This window comes from Scyliorhinus canicula, chromosome 1 (genome assembly GCF_902713615.1).
Source record: "Scyliorhinus canicula chromosome 1, sScyCan1.1, whole genome shotgun sequence".
Classification (NCBI taxonomy): domain Eukaryota; kingdom Metazoa; phylum Chordata; class Chondrichthyes; order Carcharhiniformes; family Scyliorhinidae; genus Scyliorhinus; species Scyliorhinus canicula.
The window spans coordinates 36,324,955-36,352,485 of NC_052146.1; the positions used below are offsets into that span (position 1 = coordinate 36,324,955).

The following is a 27,531-nucleotide window of genomic DNA, read 5'->3' on the forward strand; positions in this document are numbered from 1 at the left end:
AGTGAGTGGGCAAGGGTCTGGCAGATGTAGTACTATGCTCATAAATTTGAGGTCATTCATTTAGGTAGGAATTACAGCAAAATAGACTATTATTTAAGTGGTAAAAAATTGCAGCATTTTGCTGTGCAGAGGGACCTGGGTGTCCTTGTGCATGAATCGCAAAAAAGTCAGTTTGTAGGTGCAGCAGGTAATTAAGAAGGCAAATGCAATTTTGCTAGAGGGATGGAGTTTAAAAACCGGGAGGTTATGTGGCAGCTCTATAGGGTGCTGGCGAGGCCACACCTGGAGTGCTGTGCACAGTTTTGGTCTCCTTACTTGAGAACGGATGTATAGGCAGTGGAGGGGGTGAAGAGGTGATTCACTTGGTTGATTCCGGAGTTGAGAGGATTGGCTTATGAAGAGTGACTGAGTAGTCTGGGACTATACTCATTGGACTTCAGTAGAATGAAAGGGCGGGATCTTATAGAAATATATAAAATTATGAAGGGAATAGATAGGGTAGAAGCAGGGAGGTAGTTTTCACAAGCGGGTGAAACTAGAAATAGGCGGCATAGCCTCCAAATAAGGGGGTTCAGATTTAGGAGTAAGATGCGGAGGAACTACTTCACCCAAAGGGTTGTGAATCTGTGGAATTCCCTGCCCAGTGAAGCAGTTGAGGCAACCTCATTGAATGTTTTTAAGGCAAAGATAGATAGATTTTTGAACAGTAAAGGAATTAAGGGTTATGGTGAGCAGGTGGGTAAGTGGAGCTGATCTTATCGAATGGTGGAGCAGGCTCGAGGGGCCAAATGGCCTGCTCCTGCTCCTAGTTCTTATATTCTTGTGCAAAACAAAGATGAGAATTTGAAAAGTCAAACTAATTTTGTAATGTAGCTAATCACTAATATGGCTGTACAGCAATGTTATTGGTTGCTTCTGGTCACAAAACAATCACAACCTGCACTGCAATTCTGTGGAAGAACTGAAAGTAGCATTCAAACAACCTGGCAATGGTTAGCAAAAATGGGTTTGGGGATTGTCAGCTGGTCCTGCTCACCCCAATCCTGAAATCAAACAAAACAGTGTGGTCTACAATTGGGCACAGGCAACCTTTTTTGTCAATATGCTGAGGAGAGATAGTATAATACTCTTATACAAAGTGAAGTCCTTAAGTATTGCATAACTTCACTGCCTTGGCTGTAATTACAAAAGAACTTTAGGAAATCAATTTGAAAGTTAAAAGTTGATTTTGTTCAAAAATGTTTTAAAAACAATGTGCGGGTTCATGTTGAATTAGTAAGAATTAGAAAAAGAAGTAAAGTAGTATTGATTAGGTAGCAACAAGCTTGGATCGTATCAGCCTATAGGAATACTTAAAGACCTTTTTGCTTTCAAGCAATAAAAAATATGAGATGTAGTCTTCTAATAATGCCCAAGTAACAATTCAGGAAAGGTAGAGAACCACACCAAATGTTTTGATTCGTTGCATTCCTGACACAAAATATTATGTGGAAATATAACGGCATACTTCAAAAGGTTCAACATTTAATAATTTTATGGTTTGTTTTGAAGAATACCGTCAAAAATCTATTCATATCCCCAGCCACAAAAACGACGGCAAATAAAATTGGGTACAACTGAACTCTTTTTCTCTTATAAATTTAGAGTACTCAATTTGTTTTTTCCAATTAAGGAGCAATTTAGCATGGCCAATCCTCCTACCCTACACATTTTTGAGTTGTGGGGGGATGAGGTCCACACCGTCACTTGGAGAATGTGCAAACTCCACACGGACAGTGACCTGGGGCCGGGATCGAACCGAGTCCTTGGTGAAGTGACGCAGCAGTGCTAATTACTGCACCACCTTGCCGCCTCTAAATGACTGAACTCTGAAATATTTATTAATGCTCCCAATAGCAACACTTTCTCCCATTGAGCTGAGCGAATTAACAGTCAATGGATACAAAAAAAAACGGAAGATCAGCATGATACAAGGGATCTTCATACATAACTGTGGGTGGAATTAAAGCATCTTTGCAAATTAATCATTTAACAATCAGGAAAAAAAGCACATAGACCATTACCTTCTGCCAGAGCCAACTTCTTTCCAATCAGATAGCTTTTATCTATTCCTGTGTCATACAGTTCTTCAGACCTCTTTTCACTACAGAATGTCCTCACAGTGCGAATGTTAGAGATGGTCTCTTCAGCCGTTGCACCAACAGCTGCAAGTTCATCCTGAAACTTTTTTTGCAATCTTTTCACAAACTCCCCTGGATAATCAACATAAAGCAACCTACGTTAGCACCCTCTCAAAAATTGAGCATTTACTGAGTAGCTGATGTATAATTTTCAACCAATTGTCAAAACGCATCGTTTGAAAAATGCTCAAACATAACAGCACAGCATTTTATAGATTATCCTGCCTGGTTACATATATTGTTTTTTAAAGCATTCACCATCAGTGGACACTATTTGACTAATGGCACACAACAATAGATATGCTACCAGTCAACCTCATTAACAAATTTGGAACTGTAAATGGGTCTCAAAAGAATAAATGGCAAGATCAAGTCCATACAGCAAACTTTGACTGAATTTCGACATTACTGTCTTTGAACAATAATGTGGAATAATAAGAATTTAAACAGAAAATTCTGGAGAAAGTCAGCAGGTCTGGCAGCATCCATGGAGAGATAAACAGAGTTAACATGGTCAAACAGCGCGCTGCACAATAAATGGCAGATGTGACTAAGGCAGATATCCACGATTTCTCAGCAACCCACGCAGAAATTAGTAAACACTGAGTCAACCAATCTCACTGAAACTCTGTTAATCTCACGAGGGATTCTAATCTTCACCATCTTGCTTTGGAATTCCCTCCAAAAGTCATTCCAACTCAGACAGCCTCATCGATAACCCTACTTGTAGGGTTTCAATCTCATCTCTCCCAAGACTCCGTTCCCTGAGATTCCACTCCAGCACCAACGCACCAGGACAATTTCAGCTCTTCAGCTGCACCAAATAGAACATTACTGCACCAAAGTGTTACCTTGGCCTCAATGACTCGCAGCACAGAATCACCAGCCTTGAGCTGCCTTTTTTGCGCTTCTTCCAAGCTCCCAAGTCTTCCAACTGCCACCCTTTATCTGCTTGGAGTCTCTTGCATTGCTCCTCTCTTTCTTTCTCTTTAACTGGGACAGCTTCCTGTCTCCTTCCTTGGACTCTTGCTCCGCTCCCAGTCACATGATCTGGTATCTGTGCCATTTATTTATTTTTTCTTCACAATCACCGAAGCACCACCTGCTCCCAGTCCATGCTCGAGTGGAAACTTCCGAAGCCTATCGGGATTTGGGAGTTCCGAACCCCCACTCACCAAGTCAGTAAGTTTGAATCTTGTCGCAGAAGGCTGAGAGGTGACCTGATAGAGGTCATCAAAATGATGGAATCGGGTAAATTTAGAGGAAATGCTTTGACGTGTAGGGGATTCTAAAACTAGGGGCCATAAATATAAAGCAGTCCCTCATAATTCCAATAAAAAATTCAGGAGAAACTTAACTCAGAGTGATTAAAATGAGGGCCCTGTTACTGCAAGGGGTGTGAAGTGAATAGAATTGACCCACTTAAGACAAGCTAGGTAAACATGAGAGAGAAAATAGAAGGGTACACTGATGGAGTTAGATGGAAATGGGTGGAGAACATCAGTGTGGATCAAAAACGCAGATATAGACCAGGCAGGTCACATGGCTTCTTTGTTGTACCCTTGTATTTTGTCTCCCAAATTTGCTGCCGACAGACTAGTCTCACAAATTCGGGAACGAATCTGTCTCTGATTGGAGGAGAAGCAAGCGAGCAGTGTAGAGGGGAGTGGCTTCTCTTTTGTTTTCGCATCATGCTTTTTCTCTCTACCTTTGGCCATGCTCTCTCTCTCTCTCTCGCCCTGACGTGTAGGCGCCGGCTCCTTCATGGAGCAAAGGGGTCAAGATGGCAGGGCAGGCTGGGATGACCACAAGGAGCAGCAGAGTCACAGTGACAGCACCCGCCCAACCCCTCAACCGGAACATCAGAAATCGCTGACAGTGTGGAATCAGGAAATGCATCTCATCAGTGTCCCAAATTCCTCCTTGGCGGTAAGATGTCCAAACCTCCCAGGTCCGTGTAGGGAGTGAGAGACGTTGCACAGATCCATCAATGAGGCATTCTGCACGATTGAGCAAGAGAGCCCGGGTGAGCCAGGGGACGAGGGAGCCTGGGTGAGCAAGGGGGACAAGGGAGCCTGGGTGAGTGAGGGCAGTGGGAATGAGGGGGACGAGGGAGCCCGGCTGAGCGAGTGCAGTGGGAATGAAGGGGCAGGGAGACCGGGTGATGAGAGACATTCCGCAGATCCATCAATGAGGCATTCCGCACGATTGAGCGAGAGAGCCCGGGTGAGCGAGGGGACGAGGGAGCCCGGGTGAGCGAGGGGACGAGGGAGCCCGGGTGAGCGAGGGGACGAGGGAGCCCGGGTGAGCGAGGGGACGAGGGAGCCCGGGTGAGCGAGGGGACGAGGGAGCCCGGGTGAGCGAGGGGGACGAGGGAACCCGGGTGAGCGAGGGCGGTGGGAATGAAGGGGCGGGGAGACCGGGTGAGCGAGGGGGACGAGGGAGCCTGGGTGAGTGAGGGCGGTGGGAATGAGGAGGACGAGGGAGCCCGGCTGAGCTTGGGGGGGCGAGGGAGCCTGGGTGAGTGAGGGCGGTGGGAATGAGGAGGACGAGGGAGCCCGGCTGAGCTTGGGGGGGCGAGGGAGCCTGGGTGAGCGAGGCGGACGAGGGAGCCCGGCTGAGCGAGAGGGACGAGGGAGCCCGGATGAGTGGGGGGACGAGGGAGACCGGCTGAGCGAGGGGGACGAGGGAGCACGGTTGAGCGGGGGGGACGGACGAGGGAGCCCGGCTGAGCGAGGGGGACGAGGGAACCCGGCTGAGCGAGGGGGACGAGGGAGCCCGGCTGAGCGAGGGGGAGGAGGGAGCACGGCTGAGCGAGGGAGACGAGGGAGCACGGCTGAGCGAGGGAGACGAGGGAGCACGGCTGAGCGAGGGGGACGAGGGAGCACGGCTGAGCGAGGGTACGAGGGAGCACGGCTGAGCGAGGGGGGCGAGGGAGACCGGCTGAGCGAGGGGGGCGAGGGAGCCCGGCTGAGCGAGGGGAAGCCCAGGTGAGCGAGGGGGAGCCCAGGTGAGCGAGGGGAGCCCAGGTGAGCGAGGGGGAGCCCAGGTGAGCGAGGGGGAGCCCAGGTGAGCGAGGGGGAGCCCAGGTGAGCGAGGGGGAGCCCAGGTGAGCGAGCGCGAGCCCAGGTGAGCGAGCGCGAGCCCGGGTGAGCGAGCAGGAGCCCAGGTGAGCGAGCGCGAGCCCGGGTGAGCGAGCAGGAGCCCAGGTGAGCGAGCGGGAGCCCAGGTTAGCAAGGGGGTGCCCAGTTGAATGAGGGGGAAGTGGAGCCCAGGTGAATGAGGGGGCAGGGGAGTCCAGGTCAGTGAGGGGGCGGGGGAGCCCGGGGACGTGGGAGCCCAGGTCAGCGAGGAAACGAGGGAGCCCAGATGAGCGAGGGGGTGGGGATGCGCAGGTGAACGAGGGGGGCAGGGGAGTGCAGGTGAACGAGTGAGCAGGGGAGCCCAGGTGAGCGAGGGGGAGCCCAGGTGAACAAGTGACCGGGGGGGAGCCCAGGTGAGCGAGGGGGAGCCCAGGTGAGCGAGGGGGAGCCCAGGTGAGCGAGGGGGAGCCCAGGTGAGCGAGGGGGAGCCCAGGTGAGCGAGGGGGAGCCCAGGTGAGCGAGGGGGAGCCCAGGTGAGCGAGGGGGAGCCCAGGTGAACGTGGAGGCAAGGGTGTGCCCAGGCGAACGTGGAGGCAGGGGAGCCCAGGTGAACGAGGGGGCAGGGGAGCCCAGGTGAATGAGGGAGCAGGGGAGCTCAGGTGAACAAGGGGGCAGGGGAGCCCAGGTGAACGAGGAGCAGGGGAGCCCAGGTGAACGAGGGGTCCTGTGCGAGTGAGCCCAAATGCACAAAAGAGCGCCCAGGTGCACGAGAGGGAGCACCTGAGCAAACCCAGGTGCACGTGAGGGTGCCCAAGTCAGCCCAACATTACGAGAAAGAACTTAATCGGGGCTGAGGCAGGAAAGGGCTGTGGTCCTCACACCACACCCTATTGCTTGATTAACAACCCTCACATCGCCAAACTCGACAGGAGGAGTGTGTAGGCCCTCAAACAGTAGCCGCACTCTAGGAAAGGTATAAATTAACAGGGAACATGTAAAAAGAAAAATAAATAATTCTGGCTGACTTTAATCTTCATGTTGATTGGGTTAATCAAGTTGGAAAGAGTAGCCAGGGCACCAAATTCATAGAGTGCATTAGACATAGTTTCCTAGAGAAATGAATGTCATGGAGCCAACCAGGGAACAAGCTAGTTTAGATCGGGTAATGGATAATGAGGCAGGTTTAAAGACCCCCCGCCCCCCCACCAAGAAGTGTGAATCATAACATGTTAGAATTTAATGTTCAGTTGAAAGTGAAAAACTTGGGTTGGAAATAAATGTGTTTAACTGCAAAAAAGTGAATTACAATGGAATGAAGATAAGAGTTAGCTAAAGTGGACTAGACGGATAGATTAGCAGGAAAGACAGTGAATAAGCAGGGCAGACATTTAAGGAGGTAATTCATTACTCTCAGCAAAAATAAGGAGAAACGATTATGAGTGGGATAAACCAACCATGGATAACCAAGAAAGTTAAGGAGAGTATTAAGTTGAAAGAAAAAGCATGTAAGGAGGTAAAAGTTAATGATAACGCTGAAGACTGGGATAAATTCAGAATCCAGCAAAGGAGGACTAAAAAGATAATAAACAGAGAGAAAATAAACTTAAGAGCGCAAACCAGCATGGAATATAAAAACTGACAGTAAGAGGTTCTTTAAATATATAAAAAGAAAGAGAGAGAGGTCAAAGTGGCATAGGCTCCTTAGAAAATCAATCTGGGGAGATACTTATGGGGAATAAGGAAATGGACATGAGTTAGACAGATATTTTACATCAGTCTTTACGGTGGAATATACTTCGGACACTCCATTAATACTAAAGAATATGGGGGGGAATTAAATGCTATCACTAGTATAACGAGGCAAAAGGCAGAAAGGTCCCTTGGCCCGAATGGCTTGCATCTTCGGATCCTAAAAGAAGTAGCTACAGAGATAGTGGATGCATTGGTTGTAATTTTCAAAAGTCCTTGGATTCTGAAGAAGTGCCAGAGGATTGGAAAATTGCCAATGTGACACCCCTATTCAAAAAGGGAGGGAGGCAACTCCTTGCTCCAGAGAGTCCTTGTGTATATTTTTTAAATATAAATTTAGAGTACCCAATTATTTTTCTCCAATTAAGGGGCAATTTAGCATGGCCAATCTACCTAACCTGCACATCGGGGAGAATGTACAAACCCAACACAGACAGTGACCAGGACCTGACCTTGTCTGTGTGGGTTAATAATAATCATAATCTTTATTATTATCACAAGTAGGCTTACATTAACACTGCAATGAAAATCCCCTAGTCGCCACACGCCAGCGCCTGTTCGGGTACACGGAGGGAGAATTCAGAATGTCTAAATTACCTAACAAGCACGTATTTCGAGACTAGTGGGAGGAAACTGGAGCACCCAGAGGAAACCCATTCAGACACGGGGAGAACATACAGACTCCGCACAGACAGTGACCCAAGTTGGGAATCAAACCTGGGACCCTGGCGCTGTGAAGCAACAGTGCTAACCACTGTGCTACCGTGCCACCCATATTCTTCCACAGTTTGCTCCCAGTCCAAATATGTGCAGGTTAGATGGATTGGCCATGCTAAATTGCCCCTTTGTGTCCAAAAGTTTAGATGGGGTTATTAGGATAGGGTGGGCCATTGGCCATTGTAGGGTGATCTTTCAGAAGGTCAGTGCAGACTCAATGGACTAAATGGCCTCCTTCCGCACCGAAAGGATTTTATGATTCTATGCTACTTTAATTTTGGAAAATACGACTTTTTAACATTTAACTCAGTGAAAATTTTGCATTTGAACTGAGACAGAGGAAACTGCTTAAAATGCAAGGCCACATTCCACGGTGAAGGTCAGAATCAAACAAATCACCCTCAGGGCAGTGTGAAGAGAGAGACTTTTCCGATAATCCAGATACCTATTGGACCCAGTAACTGCCTCAGGAAATTCAAAATGCAAAGTACTGGATATTGAAACAAAGGCTGCCTCAGACATACTGGAAATACATAGTAGGAGAAGTAGTTCAAAGCAAGGCAACCCAGCCACTAGAGAGAGATTGCAAGTGCCCCAAGGGGTGTCAAGAAAATATTTGAGGAAAAAGCTAAAGGCGGCTCTCTCTTCCTCTGTCTCGCTTTCAGGATAAGGGTGTTAAGCAGGTTCAAGATGCCAACTCTACCAGAAACCTATCAGCAAACCGAGATCTCGTAATAACTGCACCATCTTCTACATCTGACCACATCCAAGAAACCTGCTAACCCGAATCGGCTGTCGTGTTTAAAATCTAGGTCTGAAGTACAAAGAACACTTAACTACGTATTCTTTAACTTTAAAAAAAATGACTTTAACTCTCCTGGGGGGAGAGGGGGGTGCGCATGCAAGCCCGAATAACTGCACGAGAGAAAAATGCCTAATGTTGCATTTTTATGGTTTGTTGTGGGTTTAATGGCTAAACGATCTCTTTCTTTCACTTCATAATAATACTAATCGCTTATTGTCACAAGAAGACATCAATGAAGTTACTGTGAAAAGCCCCTAGTCACCACATTCGGGGAGGCCGGTACGGAAATTAAACCCGCGCTGCTCGCCTCGTTCTGCATTACAAGCCAGCTGTTTAGCCCACTGTGCTAAACCCAAGCTTACATTAATGTTCAGAGCGGAGTTGGGGAACTTCAACTCAAGATGCGTCTCAAAACTTTTGTACATGCTGTCAAGCTCTTTTAGAAAAGGATGTTTTAAGAATTGAGTAAAATAAAGATTGAAGATGTAGATAAAATAGTGAAGAATGGAACTGATAAGATTGTATCTGTGTAGAAGAGTTTTTGATATGCAAATTTGTTTAACAAGGGAAAAAAGGGTGTTTATGCAAGTGGCTGGGGGGGGGGGGGGAGGAGATGAAAAATGGTGTATAGAAATTAGCTGATAGAGCTGTAGAAGAGGCAAGTTCAAAGTGGAGAGATACGAATATGATTTACACTAGAAGTCTGGTCTAAGGTGTCATTGAGATAGGATATCAAAGGGAAAAATCAATAGATCCATAGCAGGGTTAATTGGAGATAGGACAGAGAAGGAGAGAAAGAAAGAGAGAGAGAGAGAGAGAGAGACAGAGAAAGAAAGAGAAAGACAGAGAGAGAAACAACTAATAATAATAATCTTTATTGTCACAAGTAGGCTTCCATTGCAATGAGGTTACTGTGAAAAGCCCCCAGTCACCACATTCCGGTGCCTGTTCGGGTACACAGAGGGAGAATTCCGAATGTCCAAATTACCTAACAGCACGTCTTTCGGGACTAGTGGGACGAAACCGGAGGAAACCCACGCAGACATAGGGAGAACGTGCAGACTCTGCACAGACAGTGACCCAGCTGGGAATTGAGTCTGGGACCCTGGCGCTGTGAAGCCACAGTGCTAATCACTGTGCTACCGTGCTCCCCAACTAGCAAGCAGCTCGCTCTTCCAGAAAATACAGAACTCGGTCTAAAGGCTGCTGGTTTTTAGATAACTCAGAACAAATATGATGAACAGAAGAAAGATTTTTCCAAACCTAACGGTAACTTGTAGGTCGTAACTATTGGCTTGTTTTAACTCACACGAGTTACATTGTGTGGGATGTTGTTTTGGAACAAGGGACATATCTCAGAGTTCAGGAACATAAATAGGGGATCTGTAGTGTCGTGATATAGTCACTGGACTAGCAATCCAGCGACCAGGATAATGCCCTGGAGACCTGGCTTCGAATCCCACCAGGGCAATGGAATTTGAATGCAATAAAAATCTGGAATTAAAAGTCTAATGATGACCTTGAAACCATTGTCAACTGCCATAAAAACCCATCTGGTTCGTGAATGTCCTTTAGAGAAGGAAATCTGTTGTCCTGGTCTGGCCTACATGTGACTCCAGACCCACAGCAATGTGGTTGACTCTTAAATGCCCTCAGGCAATAAATGCTGTCCAAACAGCGATGCTCACATCCCATGAACAAATGAAAAAGAAAAAATGGGAATGGGTTAATGTGTTGAGATAGTGTCTCTTTTATTGTAGTCTGTTTATTTTAAGTTAATAAATATTATTTTATTGTTGATTACAACAAGACTGGACATTTCCTCACTGGTTTGCATATCTTTCCTCACATTATCACATTATTGAAAAGATACATCACTAAGAACTGGTTCCAAGTTACCCTTCTGGGCTTTGGATACACTCGCATTTAACTTCAGTGAGGTTCTTAACGCTGTGCAGTCTGGGAGAACGTTGCATATGCCCATGGCAACATTTTTATATTTCTTTTGACCCAGTGCAGTCTGGGAGAATGTTGCATATGCACATGCCAACATTTTTATATTTCTTTTGACCCAGTGCACTTGTGCACAAGGAAAAATGGCATGAAAACCCAGAGCGCCATCGAGACCAGTCGTGTCCCAGAGAGGGGACAAGGAGAGATCCCAAAAGAAGAATACCAGAAGGGAACAAGCCAGGAATAGGTCCTAGTTCAGTTAAAAAGGAGCAGAGAAGAGAGGCTCCAAAAAAGAAAGGGGCTGTTGGTAGCTATTAGCTCAAGGAAAGCCCTGGTAATCAGAGAGGGCTCAGAGAAGCCCTGACGATCCTAGAAAGCAGCCAAACGTTGGAGCAAAGGTACCCCTTTGGAGCATAAGTGTTCTGCTTGATTTTGCCGAAGCACTGAACTTGTGCGTCTGAGTTTGTGCTCGAGTAAATACTCAGGAATCCAGGAATCTCAGGAGACAAGACTGAAACCCTGCGAGGTGGGCTTAAATATTCCTTAAGATGCCAATTTGTGACTAGTGTATCACTGCAATGTTATCAAGTCCCAAGAGAAATCAGTACTGGAATTCATTTCAGAGAAATAGAATTGAAAAGTAGAGAAGTTACATTAAACCTGCATAGAGCAAAACAAATTATTAGAATGATGCCAGAACGGAGTTGTTACAACCATCAACTGGATAGGCTGGGACTTTTTTCCCTGGAGCGTAGGAGGCCTCAGGGGTGACCTTGTAGAGGTCTATAAAATAATGAGGGGCATAGATCAGGTAGATAGTCACCATCTTTTCCAAAGGTAGAGGAGTTTAGAACTAGAGGGCATAGGTTTAAGGTGAGAGGGGAGAGATACAAAAGAGACCAGAGGGGAAATTCCTTCACACAGAGGGTGGTGCGCATCTGGAACAAGCTGCCAGAGGCAGTGGTTGAGGCGGGTATAATTTTTTCCTTTAAAAAACATTTAGACAGTTACATGGGCAGGGTGGGTATGGAGGGATATGGGCCAAATGCGGGCAAGTGGGACCATCTTAGTGATATAAACTGGGCGGCATGGACAAGCTGGGCCGAAGGGCCTGTTTCGATGCTGTAAACATTATGACTTGCGGGCAGCATGGTAGCATTGTGGTTAGCACTATTGCTTCACAGCTCCAGGGTCCCAGGTTCGATTCCCGGCTTGGGTCACTGTGCGGAGTCTGCACATTCTCTCAGTGTGTGCGTGGGTTTCCTCCCGGTGCTCCGGTTTCCTCCCACAGTCCAAAGATGTGCAGGTTAGGTGGACTGGCCATGCTAAATTGCCCTTAGTGTCCAAAATTGCACTTAGTGTTGGGTGAGGTTACTGGGTTATGGGGATAGGGTGGAGGTGTGGACCTTGGGTAGGGTGCTCTTTCCAAGAGCTGGTGCAGACTCGATGGGCCAATAGGCCTCCTTCTGCACTTTAAATTCTATTCTATGGACTCTATCAGGGAAGTCTGAATAGGTTGGGACTCTATTCTCCAGAAATAATGACAGGGGAAATGACCTAATACAAGTCTTGATTGTAAAAGGGTTTGATAAGGTTGATTTAGAGTGATTATTTCCAGGAAGGGTGAAGAGAGACTAGAAACTTTTAATCCATAAATATAAAGTAGCCACCAATAAATCTACTAAAGGTTCAGAAGAAACATGATTCCCCAGAGAGTAGTTAGAATGTGGAACTCACAAGTAGTAGTGCAGCAATTAGCATTGATGTATTCAAGGGGAAACTAGATAAGCACATAAGGGAGATAGGAATAGGCGGATAAATTGATGGGATTAGATAATGATGAGTGGATGGAAGCTTCCATATGGAGCATAAACATTGGCATGGACTTGTATATAATGTTATGTATCAGGTAATACTGATGTGGTAGAAACAGCACCATTAACCTAAATCAAGTTCTATGAAGTAATGTAATACTAGCCTAATAGCAATAATAAAGCTGAACGCAGTAGAGGGAAATGTGTTTAACACTTGGGGTAAAGTATTAAAAAACAGAAAAGGAAAAAAAAACATTATGGTAACAAGAGAGCAATTAGCAATATGCAACAACTGACTGTTAGTTGCTTCTAGATGTCAATATGATCCAATAATGCCAATTTCCTCTCTCCAGTCACCAAATTGCACCATGAGGCTGAAATTGAACTCACCATAGAGGACCCCTCCTATTGCTACAACGGGGACTGAGGCAAGTAGCACTCCAGTCAATGCTGGGCTTACAACAAACATAAGAACTAAAGAACCAATGATCTGCAATGTGTTTCGCAGCAACATGGACAGGTTTACCTGCAATAAAAACATAATGCAAAAAAGATGACTTTCTCAGTGAAAATAAATCTCCCATAATCTTCTAATTTATATACACCATTAGTTTACATAACAATTCAGTTCTAACACACTTTGTGCAGTACAGAAGCCTCATCATTGTACATGTTGTGATGGCAATAACCAAAGCTGCACTTGCCATGCATTTACCTCCCAGAGATCACACATCAGCTAAATGGGCGATCCCGAACATTGTCACTCTGACACTTATTTATGCACACTACATAAACACCTAAATAAACAGTATATATTTGTAAAAAATATGAACCTTTTGATATATTTTATACTTTTTGTGCTGTGCATTGTTTTACATATGTTTTATGTGACCACATGTTAGATGGAGAGTTACTTTTAGATGTGTGCTCGACAGAGGAAATACTGACTGTGACTTGAGTCAATCTGAACCACATTGTAATAAAGATTGGTAACATGAATAGTAAAAGAGAAATAAAGGACAAATGGCGAACTACATTACTGCTTGTGATCAAAATGCAACCGGAAAAACAGAATATGCTTTGCAGGAAAAGTATGCGTTGGTGGACCTTGCAGCCATAATCAAATGGATACAGGGGTCAGCAAGTCCAGCAAATGTTTATGGAGGAAAGAGTTAACAATGGACTGTTTACATGTTGAGAATATGTGGTTTGCTATGTACTCAGGGATGTAACCACAATTAACGAATTAATGCAAGCACTGACAGATTAAGCAAAGCAGTGATACATATGCATAGAGTAATCAGACGCCCTGGCTACAAAACATAAGAAGAACAGACCCAAGGGGTTCTTTTGTGAGGGCCACGAAGAATCCAGCATTTTCAGGATATAAAGAAATAACATTTATTTACAATAACATACATATATATATATACACACACACACACACACACACACACACAACAGCAGCAGCGGCAACTTCCCTTGCTGCTCACTCCTCTCTCTGCTGGTTCCAAACTGGCCAGCTCTAAATATGCAGGGAGTCTGCTAATGATTTCTCCGCCCCCCTCATTGGGGAAGCTCATACTCCCACAGGATTGTGGGATTGTCATTAGTCCCCAGCCAATGGTAAGCAAGCAGGTTATAACAGGTTCATTATACAAATTGAAGAAGGCAGAGGGAGATTCAAAAGAAAAGTAGTAATGAGTCATTTGTGCCACTTGATTCAGCGGAAAGCAAGAACCATCTGAAATAGGGTATAAATTGCCATCATTTATTAAGTATAACTTCTGGTGCTTAATAAATTGTCTTAATACCACTGTATCAAATGTCTCCTAATCCGGAATTTATTGTCTGGTCTCTGAACTGGAATTGGCATACCAAGGCAGGACTAGACTAGGACAGGTGGTTAGGGATCTTGGTTGTGTCTGGCTAGCCATCATTCACACCTGGAAATGAAAGTCCCAGTGTTGTGGGATCAGTAGAATGGAAAACGAAAAGATGACAGGGAAAGCTGAGAATAATGTTCTATCGTATATAAAGAGAAGTTAGATAACATACCAGACAGCTAGGTGCAGATTTGGTTGACAGAACGTTTCCCAAAAAGGAGGCAGCAATACTTATTCAAGGGATAGTGGATGGTAAGAAGTGGAAGTAGAAAAATCAAGAGAACAACTGCGCTAATAAAGCTGATGATTGGGCATGAGACAAACAAGATGTTGAAACACAAGTTACGAATGCAGAAAGATCAAGAAATTAATAATAATAATCTTTATTAGTGTCACAAGTAGGCTTACATTAACACTGCAATGAAATTACTGTGAAAATCCCCTAGTCGCCACGCTCCTGTGCCTGTTCTGAGGGAGAATTCAGCATGTCCAATTCACCCAACAAGCACGTCTTTTGGGACTTGTGGAAGGAAACCGGAGGAAACTCACGCAGACACGGAGAGAACATGCAGACTCCGCACAGACAGTGACCCAAGCTGGGAATCGAACCTGGGACCCTGCCGCTGTGAAGCAACAGTGCTAACCACTGTGCTACCATACAGAATATTGATTAAACAATTAACAAACAAGTTCTGATCAGTAAAACAATAAAACACAGTAACGTTATAGAAATAAAGTTTTACTTGTTTGCAAGTCAATTCACTGATAGTTAAATGGCAACAAGAGGAGGAACTGAAAACCTGTACTGAAGAAAATGTAAAAGAAAATGTTAGGGGCAGCACGGTAGCATGGTGGTTAGCATAAATGCTTCACAGCTCCAGGGTCCCAGGTTCGATTCCCGGCTGGGTCACTGCCTGTGCGGAGTCTGCATGTCCTCCCCGTGTGTGCATGGGTTTCCTCCGGGTGCTCCGGTTTCCTCCCACAGTCCAAAGATGTGCGGGTTAGGTGGATTGGCCATGCTAAATTGCCCGTAGTGTCCTAAAAAGTAAGGTTAAGGGGTGGGGGGTTGTTGGGTTACTGGTATAGGGTGGATACGTGGGTTTGAGTAGGGTGATCATGGCTCGGCACAACATCGAGGGCCGAAGGGCCTGTTCTGTGCTGTACTGTTCTATGTTCTAAACTTTAGCGAGGAATTAACAGATGCATGAAGCACTCTAAGGAAAGCTGTCAGACTAAGATCACCACTCCTTTTTTAAAAATAAATTTAGAGTACCCAATTATTTTTTTCCAATTAAGGGGCAATTTAGTGTGACCAATCCGCCTACCCTGCACATCTTTGGGTTGTGCAGGTGAATCCCACGCAGAGACGGGGAGAATGTGCAAACTCCACACGGACAGTGACCCAGGGCCGGGATTCGAACCCAGGTCCTCAGCGCCGTAGGCAGCAATGCTAACCACTGTGCCACCATGCTGCCCTAGATCACCACTCCTAATGTCAATTTAAAATCACGGTACTGGAGGAACAATTAAGGAAACAGCAGGCCTCGCTTCTACAGTGACTAAAACAAACAAAGTGGGGAGTGATATGCATTGGAAAAATCTCACAGAGGAGGCAAATCATTGCAGCCAGCATGATAATTGACCAGATCCCAACTTGTTGGATCCGAGCATCATTCTGGCCCTCCAGTAGCAGTTCTAACGGCCCACAGCACGACCAACCACTACAGTAGCATAGTGGAGAGAAATAGTTGCTCCACCCTGTTAGAACCCCCTTGGGGCCTAAGGACTGTGCTCCATTCGATTTCCCCCTCAAACAGTTGAGTATGAACTCCCCCAGTAATTGGGGGTGGGGTTTTCCCCTTAACAAGGGAAAACCACACAGTATAAAAACTCTGACCTGGGTGCAGGTCAGGGAGGGTGGCCCTTTGGGGAGAAGAGTTATAGTCTTTCATAGTTTTGTGTACACTGTAATAAACCTGACGTTCATTTCTACCCAACTGTGTGTACCTGCCGTCTCTCCCGTTCAGGTTCTACACTGGCGACGAGGGTGAAGTGGAGCTGCCGCAGCCTGCCGTGTGTTCTACCGCCAATCCAGTTCGTTCAGGCCTATGGAGGCCTCCACTCCGGACTGGGAGATGTCTCACATCAGGAAACTCAACCAATTAGATGCAGGCACAGATGACAAGACCTAATACATTTTTGGTTGAAAGGAAACGTTGGGAAATGAAAAGCAAACCGTTATACTGTTGGTGGCAGTCGGGGACCCATCTTTGCGCTCGTCAAGAGCCTCAAGCACCCGGACAGACCTTCTCCAGCCTTTCCCCAGGTTTGTGGCCTTGATCGAGCACACCTTAACACGCAGCCCCCAATAATGGTCCGCCGGTTCCGGTTTCACACAGCCTCGCGGGTTCAAGGAAAATCAAATGGTGACTTTTTGGCGTGCTTTTAAAAAAAAAAAATTTAGAGTACCAAATTCATTTTTTCCAATTAAGGGGCAATTTAGTGTGGCCAATCTACCTACCCTGCACATCTTTGGGTTGTGGGGGTGAAACCCACGCAAACATGGGGAGAATGTGCAAACTCCACACAGACAGTGACCCAGAGTCGGGATCGAACCTGGGACCTTGGCACCGTGAGGCAGCAATGCTAACCACTGCGCCCTTGACTTTTTGGCATTCTGGAGGATGCTCATCACCGCATGCGAGTTTGGAGCTGCACTGTCTGAATCCTTGCGGGACTGTTTTCTCTGTGCTCTGAGACGCCGGTACCCAAAGACGACTCCTTACGGAAGCCGGCTTACCGTCCAGAGAGCGGTGGACATCGCCATGTACCGAGAGAGCGCGGAGTCCAAGGGTTGGAGGGCTTGATGGTCCTGAACCTCGGACACCTGAGAGATTGCCCCTGGGCCCGGACACTGTGGGCTGCCACAAAGTGAGAGCGAAAGCAGGACCCAACTACGTCGCTATGGCGCACCTAGGCGCGACTGGGAGGATTCCCCGAAAACTGAACACAAAGGTGAAGGCCACGGGCCATGGGCTGGGTGCCACGAACAGGGCCGGGTTGCCAGAGAAGCCCAGGAGCGCCTCATTCCCTAACGGAACCCCTGGTGATTTTGCGTAAGGCCTCGGGACAACAAAGGGCATGACTGCCTGCCTGAAGGTCCCTGTACACATCTTCAGATTGACATTATTGGCCCTCTGCCCCCAACAGGATGGCACAGTGGTTAGCACTGCCACCTCACAGTGCCAGGGACCCGGGTTCCACTCCAGCCTTGGGATGTCTGTGTGGCGTTTGCACGTTCTCCCCGTGTCTGGGCAAGTTTCCTCTGGGTCCTCCGGTTTCCTCCCACAGTCCAAAGATGTGCAGGTTAGGTGAGGTTACATGGGGGGGGGGCCTAGGTCAGGGACTCTTTCAGAGGGTCGGTGCAGGGTCAATGGGCTGAATGGCCTCCTCCTGCACAATAGGGATTCTATGGAACACAGATATTATATATACCCCTTGATTACTGTATATCAATTTATGAACTGGATTGAAGCGCTCTCTTGTAGATTGAACACTGTATGCACTGCTGCTAAAATTCTATTAAGTGAAGTTACCTGTAGGTGGGGACTACCACTACAGGTAGAAAGTGATCAAATGTTCCATTTTACAGGGAAAATCTTTTTCTCAGATACAAGAATTGTTGGGCATTCATTATCCTCAGGGGATAGTGGAAAATTGAAACAAAATGTTGGAGACTGTGCTTACAAAAATGTACAGATCACCCCACTAAATAGGTTAACATGATGCCTGTGTACCTTATGGCTATCCACCTGCCCCCCACCCCAAACTCTCCATTAGACCAGAGGAATTTCACCTTCCCAAACAATGTCTGGAAGGTTGATGAGAGTTCCAGGACATCTCACCCTCCTGGGTATGGTCCCGTTGACCATGGAACCCGTCTAAATCGTGAGAGTATGTGTAGGAGAAGTCAATTGATGTGTGGCCTGAAATCTGGGAAGATCTAAAAAAAAATACTTTGACAGACCGGTCGGTACAATCATTTGAATACCAAGTAGGTGATGAAGCTATGGTTTTAAATCATGGGTATTTGAACCGAAATGGATTAATTCACTTCCTATCAGTGATAAACCTAACCTGGCCATATCATCTGGTTCCGTACCGAAAAGAAGAAAAAGACATGGATAAAGTAAGGAAATTGTATATCAATCAGATAAAAATTGTGAAAGAATAAATACTATACTCTTCTTATAAGTAAAGGATAAAGCCTTTTGTTCTGGGATTAGGGGTTATGGTGTTCGGGCCGGAAAGTGGAGCTGAGTCCACAAAAGATCAGCCATGATCTTATTGAATGGCGGAGCAGGCTCGAGGGGCCAGATGGCCTACTCCTGCTCCTAGTTCTTATGTTCTGCCACTGACAAGCATACCTGGTTTATGATATTAATTTGCCACGGCAGAATTGACACTCAGCCTCTATATAGCAGTACCCCCACCAGTAACACGCTCCCATATGTGCTTGCTCAATGATAAAAAAGTATGGGGGAGGCAACCAATGTAGCATAGTAGTTTGATGTGATTATTATGAACTTCAGAATGATGGTGAAATGACCTGTGTACCAATAAGGAAAGGAAGGAAGGAGTCAAGGTGCAGGGTAACTGTAAAAAAAAAAGGCACCATGAAGGAAATACAGATTTGGGACAGTAACAGATGGAGAACAGAAAGACAGCTGTAGAAATTAATGTTTAGGAGGAGGGGGCATCCTACAAAAGGCAGGTCGGCCAATTAAATTGAGCAGGGTTCCCCAAGCGCGATCAAGGATTAATAATCTACTTGCAAGGCCGGGGAATAAAGCCCAGGAAAGTCTGGCAGATTTATATAAAGGTAGCCTCTTTCTGCCTCCAAAAATTTATTTATGTAGGGAACAACAGCACAACTCAATGTATGGCTAAGTTCAGGTGACTTTTTAATTCTTGTCTCATAACCCATTCTGATCGGAGAATCCCGGCCATACCTGGCACAAAGCAAGATGGTTGTAGCTGTTGCTGGTCAGTAATCTCAGCTCCAGGACATGATTGCAGGAATTCCTCAGGATAGTATCCTAGGCCCCCTAGGCCCAACCATCTTCATCTGCTTCATCAATGACGTACCTCCCCATCGTAAGGTCAGAAGTGGGGATGTTCGCTAATGATTACACAATGTTCAGCACCATTCACGACACCTACTGAAGTAGGCCGTGTGCAAAAGCAGCAAAGTGCATGTGCAAAGATCTGGACAACATCCAGGCTTGGGCTGACAAGTGGCAAGAAACATTCACACCACACAAGTGTCAGGCAATGACCATAAAAGGTTACAGCACACGCGGAGGCCATTCAGCTCATCATATCTGCGCCGGCTCAAAAAGCTAGCCAGCCATTCTAAATGCCATCGTCTAGCACCTGGTCCGTAGCCATGCAGGTTACAGCACTTCAGGTACAGATCCAGGTACCTTTTGAATAAGTTGGGGGTTTCTGCCTCAACCACCAATCTAGGCAGTAGATTCTAGATACTCACCAGTCTCTGGTGAAAAAGCTTTTCCGAATAATTTTTCCAATCCTTCTACCAAACACCCTAAATGCATGCCCCCCTGGTAATCGACCTTTCCTCGTTGGGAAACAAATCTTTTCTGTCGACTCTGTCTAGGCTGCTCATAATTTTGTACACCTCAATCAAGTCACCACTCCGCCACCTCTCCTTTAAGGGAAAACAACCCCAGCCCACCCAATCTTGCACCGAACGATCTCCAACAAGAGAGAATCTAACTATCATCATCCCTCAATTTGTGACAGCATCACCATCGCTGAAGCCCCCACTATCAACATCCTATGGCTTACCATTGACCAAAAATAGAACTGGAGCAGCCATATAAATACTGTGGCTATAAGAGCAAGTCAGAGACTAGGAGCCCTGCGATGAGTAATCCATCTCCTGACTCCCCAAAGTGTGTACACTATCTACGAGGCACAAGTCAGGAGTGTGATGGAAAACTCTCCATTTGTCTGGGTGAGGGGAGTTCCAACACTCAAGTTCAACACCATCCAGGACAGAGCAGCCCACTTGATTAGTATCCTGTTCACAAACACTCAACCCCTCCATCATTGACACACAAGTGGTAGCAGTGTACCATCTCTTATTTTGTTTTGCTTAGAGTGGCACGGTTGCAGAGTAGTTAGCACTACTGCCTCACAGTGCCATCGACAGGGTTCAATTCCTGTGTGGAGTTTGTACATTCTCCGTGTGTCTGCGTGGTTTCCTTCCGCCGGGTGCTCCGGTTTCCTCCCACAGTCCAAATATGTGCAAGTTAAGTGGATTGACCATGCATAATTGTCCCTTAGTGTCCAGGGATGTGTAGGTTAGGTTAAGGGGTTATTGGGATAGGGCAGGTAAGTGGATTGGGTGGAGTATTCTTTGAGAGGGTCAGTGTGGAAGTGAAATTAATGAGCTGCCAACTTAGAAGCATGCTGGGAAAAGCTTGACTATATAATTTAACACTGCTTTTGAACGAAAATAAGGTCAGGTAACATGAACAAAATACTGCTTAATATTTTTGTCTCATCCTTATTATGATAACACATTGTCCTCCAAAAATAACAAATTGTTGACTCGAGTTGTTTTTAGCCAAAGGCAAGAACATACGTACTACGTATTTAATCTTACGTACTTTCCAAGGTCTCTTTTATATAAACATGGCTGTTCACTTCAAGCTGCTATTTCAGACTATAAAGATATGCTTCCTTCAATCGAATCTCAGAGTGTTGTGGACTGGCTAAAAAGCCAGAACACTCTCTCTTCGCAAATATATTTGTGTAAATAAATTTCCTTAAATCAAACCTTGAAGAATTTGTCTTTATTATAATTTCCACGACAAATTGGCGTAGTAGGCAGGAGTTTCCCTAATTTAAAGAGACGTTAACCCCGAAAGGGCTCTATAAATAGGACTCTCTCAGGTGAAGGGGAGAGAGCCATAGCGTGACCCCAGCTGAAAGGGTGGGGGGGGGGGGGGGGGGGGGGGAGTGGCACTCGGCAGCCTTAATTACTGGCCAGTAACTCATGCTCGGATTAATTATCTATTAAATTAACGATAGCTGCGTGGGAAGAAAAAAGGTGCCTGAGAGACTACATTTTTTTTTCAAACTTCGAGGTTCGTGAAAGGCGTCATTTACTCGCACCGGGCCTTAGCGCCACGTAAATTACACAGCCGGCACCGCGTAAATGCGTCACCCGCGCATGCGTGGTTGCTATCCTCCCCACAGGCGCCCCACAAGACATGAAGGATTGATCTTGCGGGGCGGCGGAGTAAAAGAGTGCATCCTTCAGAGACGCTGGCCCGCCGATCGGTGTGCGCTCCCTGTAGTATTTGTAAATGATTTCCACAGTCATTGTTATTGTTATATATATGTTCTAAAGTATTTTGCAAAAGGAACGATGAGCAATAAACTCGACGCTCCCTCACAGGTCGTCCTAAAGCCTCGGTAAAGACATCCGAAGCGAGAAAGAAGGTGAACTCCTTAAAGAAGACAGCTAAGGGAGTCAAAATGAGTAAGAAAATGAACAAAAAACAACCGTAAAGCAACGGAATGAGGTAGGAAAACCTATATGTCCCCCATAGGAATCTAATGAAGCTGACCCCCATCTCGAAAAAAATACAGGGGAGTAAAAATAAATAGAAGATTAAGGTAAAAACGTAACAGATGGGTTCCTGTCTAAAAAGGAATTCAGATTTGTCTGTAGTCGTGAGATAAGGCTAACGGTTAACTGTGATATTTGTGAGCTGTGAGAATCTATGTTTTGTTTAACCAATTAATTTTAGCCAAAGCATGAAGTGCTAAGTGGGTGGTATTTTATGCCGTCTGATATTGTGAGTCCAAGATTATAACTTAAGTGATTTGTGTTGAGATTTCTCTAATGCACTGAAACATTGGAAATTAAAATCAGTTTCAAACAAAGAAACTGCCTTTATGAATAAAAGTAATTGAACAAAATAAGTTTTCAGATCAAGTGATGAAATGCAAATGGCACCATTCCAAGTTCTCCGTCCCCTTAGGTTCTGCAGCAGACAGTTGGGGCGCAATTCTCCCATCGGGAGACTAAGTCCCGACGCCGGAGTGAAAACCGCAGTGTTTCACTCCGGCGTCGGAGGCTGCTCCCTGCCCCCTATTCTCCCACCCCCGGGGGGCTAGGAGTGGCGCGTGTCATTTACTCGCACTGGTCCTTGGCGCCACGTACATTACGCAGCCGGCACCGCGTAAATGACGTCACCCGCGCATGCAGGTGCCCCGCAAGACATGGAGGATTGATCTTGCGGGGCGGCGGAGTAAAAGAGTGTGTCCCTCAGAGACGCCGGCCCGCCGATCGGTGGGCACTGATCGCGGGCCAGACCCCTTCAGAGCGCCCCCCCCCCCCCCCCCCCCGGTGCTCCTACCTCCCTCATCTCCCCCCCCCCCCCCCACAGGCCACCCCCCCAGTGTTCCTGCGCTGTTCACGCCGGCAGCGACCAGGTGCGGTTGGCGCTGGCGGGAACACGTCGTATTGGGCAGGCCGCTCAGCCCATCCGGGTCGGAGAATCACCGCTCGCCCGTTACAAACGGTGAGCGGCGATTTTCCGAGCGGCCTGTCGGATATCTTGGCGCGCCATTTGGTGGGGGGGGGGGGGGGGGGGGGGGAGAGAATCACGTGTGAGTGCCGGGGCGGCGTGGCGGGACACGCCCGGCCCCCCCACAATTCTCCCCACCCGGCGTAGGGGCGGAGAATTGCACCCTTGATCTTTTCTGAATTGACAAAGAAAAATATACGTCTCTAAGAATAAATCAATCATTGGAAATTGACAAATGTGTGGTATTTATAGCCCCCTCCCAGGGGATGTTTTGCTGTTTCTAAAATACTCTTATGGTGCAACTTGGCCAGCTTTGAAGGGTTGGATTGCAGTCCCATCCGGCATAAATAGGGGTTGTGTTCCCAATAATGATAATCATTTGAACGAATGAAATGAGTCCCTCGAACACTGATTAGCAAATAGAGGTAAAGAGGCTATCATGCAAGGGGCCAAGAAGCATTTAACCCCCAGGAAGGATGTACCACACCTAGCGACACCTTCCCCTATTAGGCTGACAGACACTCTGCAAATTAGGAGCGTAATATATTGCATTGATAATGGAATGTTTATAGAACTGCCTCAAGTATGAGCTCACCCGCTGCAAATTTTAATAACTTCTGAGCCTGCGTCCGATCGCTCTGTGTCTGTGTTGTATGCTGGCAGCTGAACGTTAACCCTTACAGTATCACTGTAAAAAAAAATGTAAAACTGCAGGAAGTCTTACAAAAGGTTAATGACCCTTGGGCACAACTATTAAAATATCTGATAGAGTCCAGACGAGAGAATATAATGACCCATTGCACGGCTTGGTATGCTCGTGAGGATTAGCACGCATACAATTTACAAGCGCAATGTCACTTAGGAAAGCAGACATCATTACATGTCACTCCTTTTTTTCTCTCGGTATTGTGGGATTAAGAATGTTAGTACAGTTGACCCATAGTCAGAAGGACCTTTTTAGGATGGGTTTAACTTCAGAACCCCATTTAACATTGGCTGTAAGACATCCCGCTAAGGCAAAGTAAATAGGAGAACTGATCAAAGAGGCCAAAGGAAAAAAGTAATACATGGGATTTATGTTGAAATGGACGGATGAAATTGCCCGATAAAATTTTACAGCAAACAGGAGGGCAGAGTGACCTGGAAAGAGGAACAATGGCCCCCTACATTTGAAAGACAACAACCTCCCCGAGAGAGCAATCATTTACTCCCTTCAATCCTGGCCCAGGTACTGGCATATCTATGTGCCCAACATAAAAATCATGTTGGAAAAGTACATTCTGCCCCAGCGCATAGGGTGCAGTTACAGAAGAACATTGCCCTGCCCTGCTGAAAACTATACAGGTTGGCACCGGAAACAGAAAAAAGGATAGAGGGAGTGATCAATGAAGTATTACAGCAAGGAGTGCTGAAGAGAACACAAAGCCCCTGTAACGCCCATATACTCCCCCTTCCAAAGGTAGGAAGACCCAACGAGTGGTGGTTTGGACAAGATCTCAGAGCCATCAATAAAATATGCCAGGTCATGTGTGAAACTACTGAAAAAAAAACAAATACATGAAAAGGTGCGACGGGCTCAGATGCATCCAAAAGAGGGAATACACACCCTTTCCGAGGAGTCGATGGCCAAATGGCCTCCTTCTGCACTTTAGGGATTCTATAATCTGCAAGGTGCACTGACGGAACCCACCAAGGCCCCTTCGACAGCACCTTCAATGCTGCCGCCCAATACCATTCGGAAGAATAAGGGCAGCAGACACATGGGAACACCACCACCTTGAAGTTCCCCTCTAAGTGACTTACCATCCTGACTTGAAAATATATTGCTGCGCCTTCACGGTCATTGGATCAAAATCCTGGAACTCCATCCCTTTTTAAAAAAAACATATTTCGAGTACCCAATTCATTTTTTCCAATTAAGAGGCAATTTAGCATGGCCAATCCACCTACCCTGCACATCTTTGGGTTGTGGGGGCGAAACCCACGCAAACACGGGGAGAATGTGCAAACTCCACACGGACAGTGACCCAGAGCCGGGATTGAACCCGAGACTTCAGCGCTGTGAGACAGCAGTGCTAACCAGTGCGCCACCGTGCTGCCCGGAACTCCATCCCTAACAGCACTGTGGGTGTACCTATACTACATGGATTATAGCAGTTGAAGAAGACAGCACACCACCACCTTCTCAAGGACTGGTTGGGCAATGAATGCTGGCCAAGCCAACCACGCCCACATCCCAAGAATTCATTGAAAAATATGTGAATCAGTGCTGCCCGACAGCCACAGATAAGCCATATCTACCTAACATCACTGTGTGAAGGTCAACTATTTTTCAAACCCACGAAAATGAAACCAATAGCGACCAAAACATTACTTCCTGTGAGGATCCATTAAGTTACTGGGCCCAGAATTAACTCCTCCGTGCAGGCTGATGTTTCAAAATCAGCAGTACAATTCAGTCACCGGTTTCTCCCACTTTCCTTGAAGCTTAAGTCCGTTATTCAAAAGACTGCAATATCAAATTAAGCAAGACAATTCTAAAAGCGAACACGTTAAAAATCTTGGCGTAGTGGCACATTGGTGGGAAGCCACATGTAATGTAGAGCAACCCTTGGGTAAGAATATTGTTCCCAATTCATTTACTTGTTCATCTGACATTGACTGTGTACGTTTTCCCCTTTGTTCTGTTTAAAGTATGTCACTAAAAGAACTGCTGGGCAAGACAGAATGGTTACTGAAATTACACTTACGGAAAAGGTGATTAATTAGGAGGCATTAATGCTACATCGCATTTCAGCCTCAAGATGGTGACTCTAGGAAATGTGAGCTTTTTATACCTATTACAATTTGCATGCTATGAATTCTTTTATGTGCATTTTGTATGAGCTCATAAATGATGCTGACTGCATAGTTCGAGTCGGTCAATCAGAACCACATTGTAACAAGGACAGATAACTTGAATATGAAAAGAAATAGGGGAAAGGTGTGTTAGGTTAATTGGACATTTTGAGTCCTTCCTCAGCGTATCCAAACAGGTGCCATGGTGTGGCGACTAGGGGATTTTCACAGTAACTTCACTGCAGTGTTAATGTTAGCCTACTTGTGACACTAATAAAGATTATTACTATTACATGTATGAACTACGCTACCAACGTGATTGTCACCAACATGTAATGGGGGAAAAAAAAGAAGATATAGCTTGTTGGAAATGTATGGACAGATAGACTTTGTAGCCATAATCGAATTGAAGCAGGGGTCAGCAAGCCTTTGAATGTGAATACAGGAAAGAGTTAAGAACGAACTGGCTACACATTAAGGATATGCTGTTTGAAAGTACTCAGGGTCATCACCATGATTAATGAATTAATTAAAGCATTGCCAGATGAAATAACACAATTAATCAAAGCAGTGACTCGTCTGCATCGGCTAATCAGAATGTAACATGTATAAAAACAGAGATTTGTCACACAGATTTGGAGATGGTAGAGAGGGAGACAAGAGAGAAGCAGTCAAGATCCATTTGTGTCACTAGAATCAGGGAGAAGACCTCTGTGAACTAGTAGTATAACTTTTGCTGCTCAACAAATTGTCACAATAATGCTGCATTAAGTATCTTCTTGTCTGGAATTTGTCTGGTCTCCAAACCTCGTACATATTCTATTATGTTGTGCTCTTATTTATGCATTTACCTCCAGTTCTGCTGAAAAACATCAAATAACAATAATTTTGTTTTGTGCTGAAAATACATCCATCTCACATTTGTCCTCATACCTACCGTTAAAGTAATGAGCTGGCACAGCGGGCTAATTTAGGGGGGGGATGTCATTTACAGGAGCGAGGGATAGGTTTAGGTATTTGGTGATTCAGGTAGCGAGGAAATGAACGGGCTCCATAATTGGAACTTAACGAAGCTGGTGGAGGATACTAGGGAGGATCTTAAGAAGTGGGATACACTGGACTTAGCTGGCGGGGAGGGTCCAAGTGGTGAAAATGAATATTCTGCCAAAGTTATTGTTTATCTTTCAAGTTCTCCCGATCTTTATACCAAAGGCCTTTTTTCGGAAAGTGGACATGATCATTTCTGACTTTTGTATGGGCAGGGAAGGTGCCGAGGGTGGGGAGGACCCTGCTACAGAGCAGAGACAGCAGGGAGGGTTGGCATTGAGCGACGAATGTGGACAAGGTGCGGCAGTGGTGGGAAGGAGAAGGGGTAGACTGGGTTAGGATGGAGGAGGAATCTTGTAAGGGTTGAAAGTGGTGCATAGGGTACATATGACTCGGGTGAAAATGAGCGGGTTCTTTCAGGGGGTAGCAGATGAGTGTGAGTGGTGTGGGCGGGGCCAGCGAATCATGCTCACATGTTCGGGGTTGCGGAAAATTGGGAAGATTCTGAGCGGGAGTGTTTGCGGTCTTAGCCAGGATAGTGCAGGGGGTGGACCCGGACCCTTTGGTGGTGATATTTGGGGTTTCAGAAAAGCCGGAGCTCAAGGAGAGGAGGAAGGCCGATGTCTTGATCTTCGCCTCTCTGAGTGCACGACGGTGCATTTTGCTGGAGTGGTGGTTGGCATCGCCACCGGGGTTAGCGGCTTGGCTGGGTGACCTGTACGACTTTTTGCGATTAGAGAAGATAAAGGATGAGTTAAGGGGATCTTCAGGGGGGTTTGAGGAAAGGTGGGGGATGTTTGTGACCGTGTTTGGGGGGGGGGGGGGGCTG

General features: G+C 46.2%; 1 protein-coding gene across 1 annotated transcript in view; it reads right to left on the minus strand.

The window, feature by feature from the left end:
* LOC119956611 (ABC transporter B family member 1-like) overlaps positions 1-27,531 on the minus strand; it is a 309,180-nt gene that overhangs the window by 207,910 nt on the left and 73,739 nt on the right. Inside the window, exons 9-10 of the mRNA XM_038783984.1 lie at positions 12,692-12,827; positions 2,064-2,252 (exon numbers count right to left, since the gene is read on the minus strand). Of these exons, the coding sequence (XP_038639912.1) occupies positions 2,064-2,252; positions 12,692-12,827 (325 nt within the window). The remainder of the gene's footprint in view (positions 1-2,063; positions 2,253-12,691; positions 12,828-27,531) is intronic.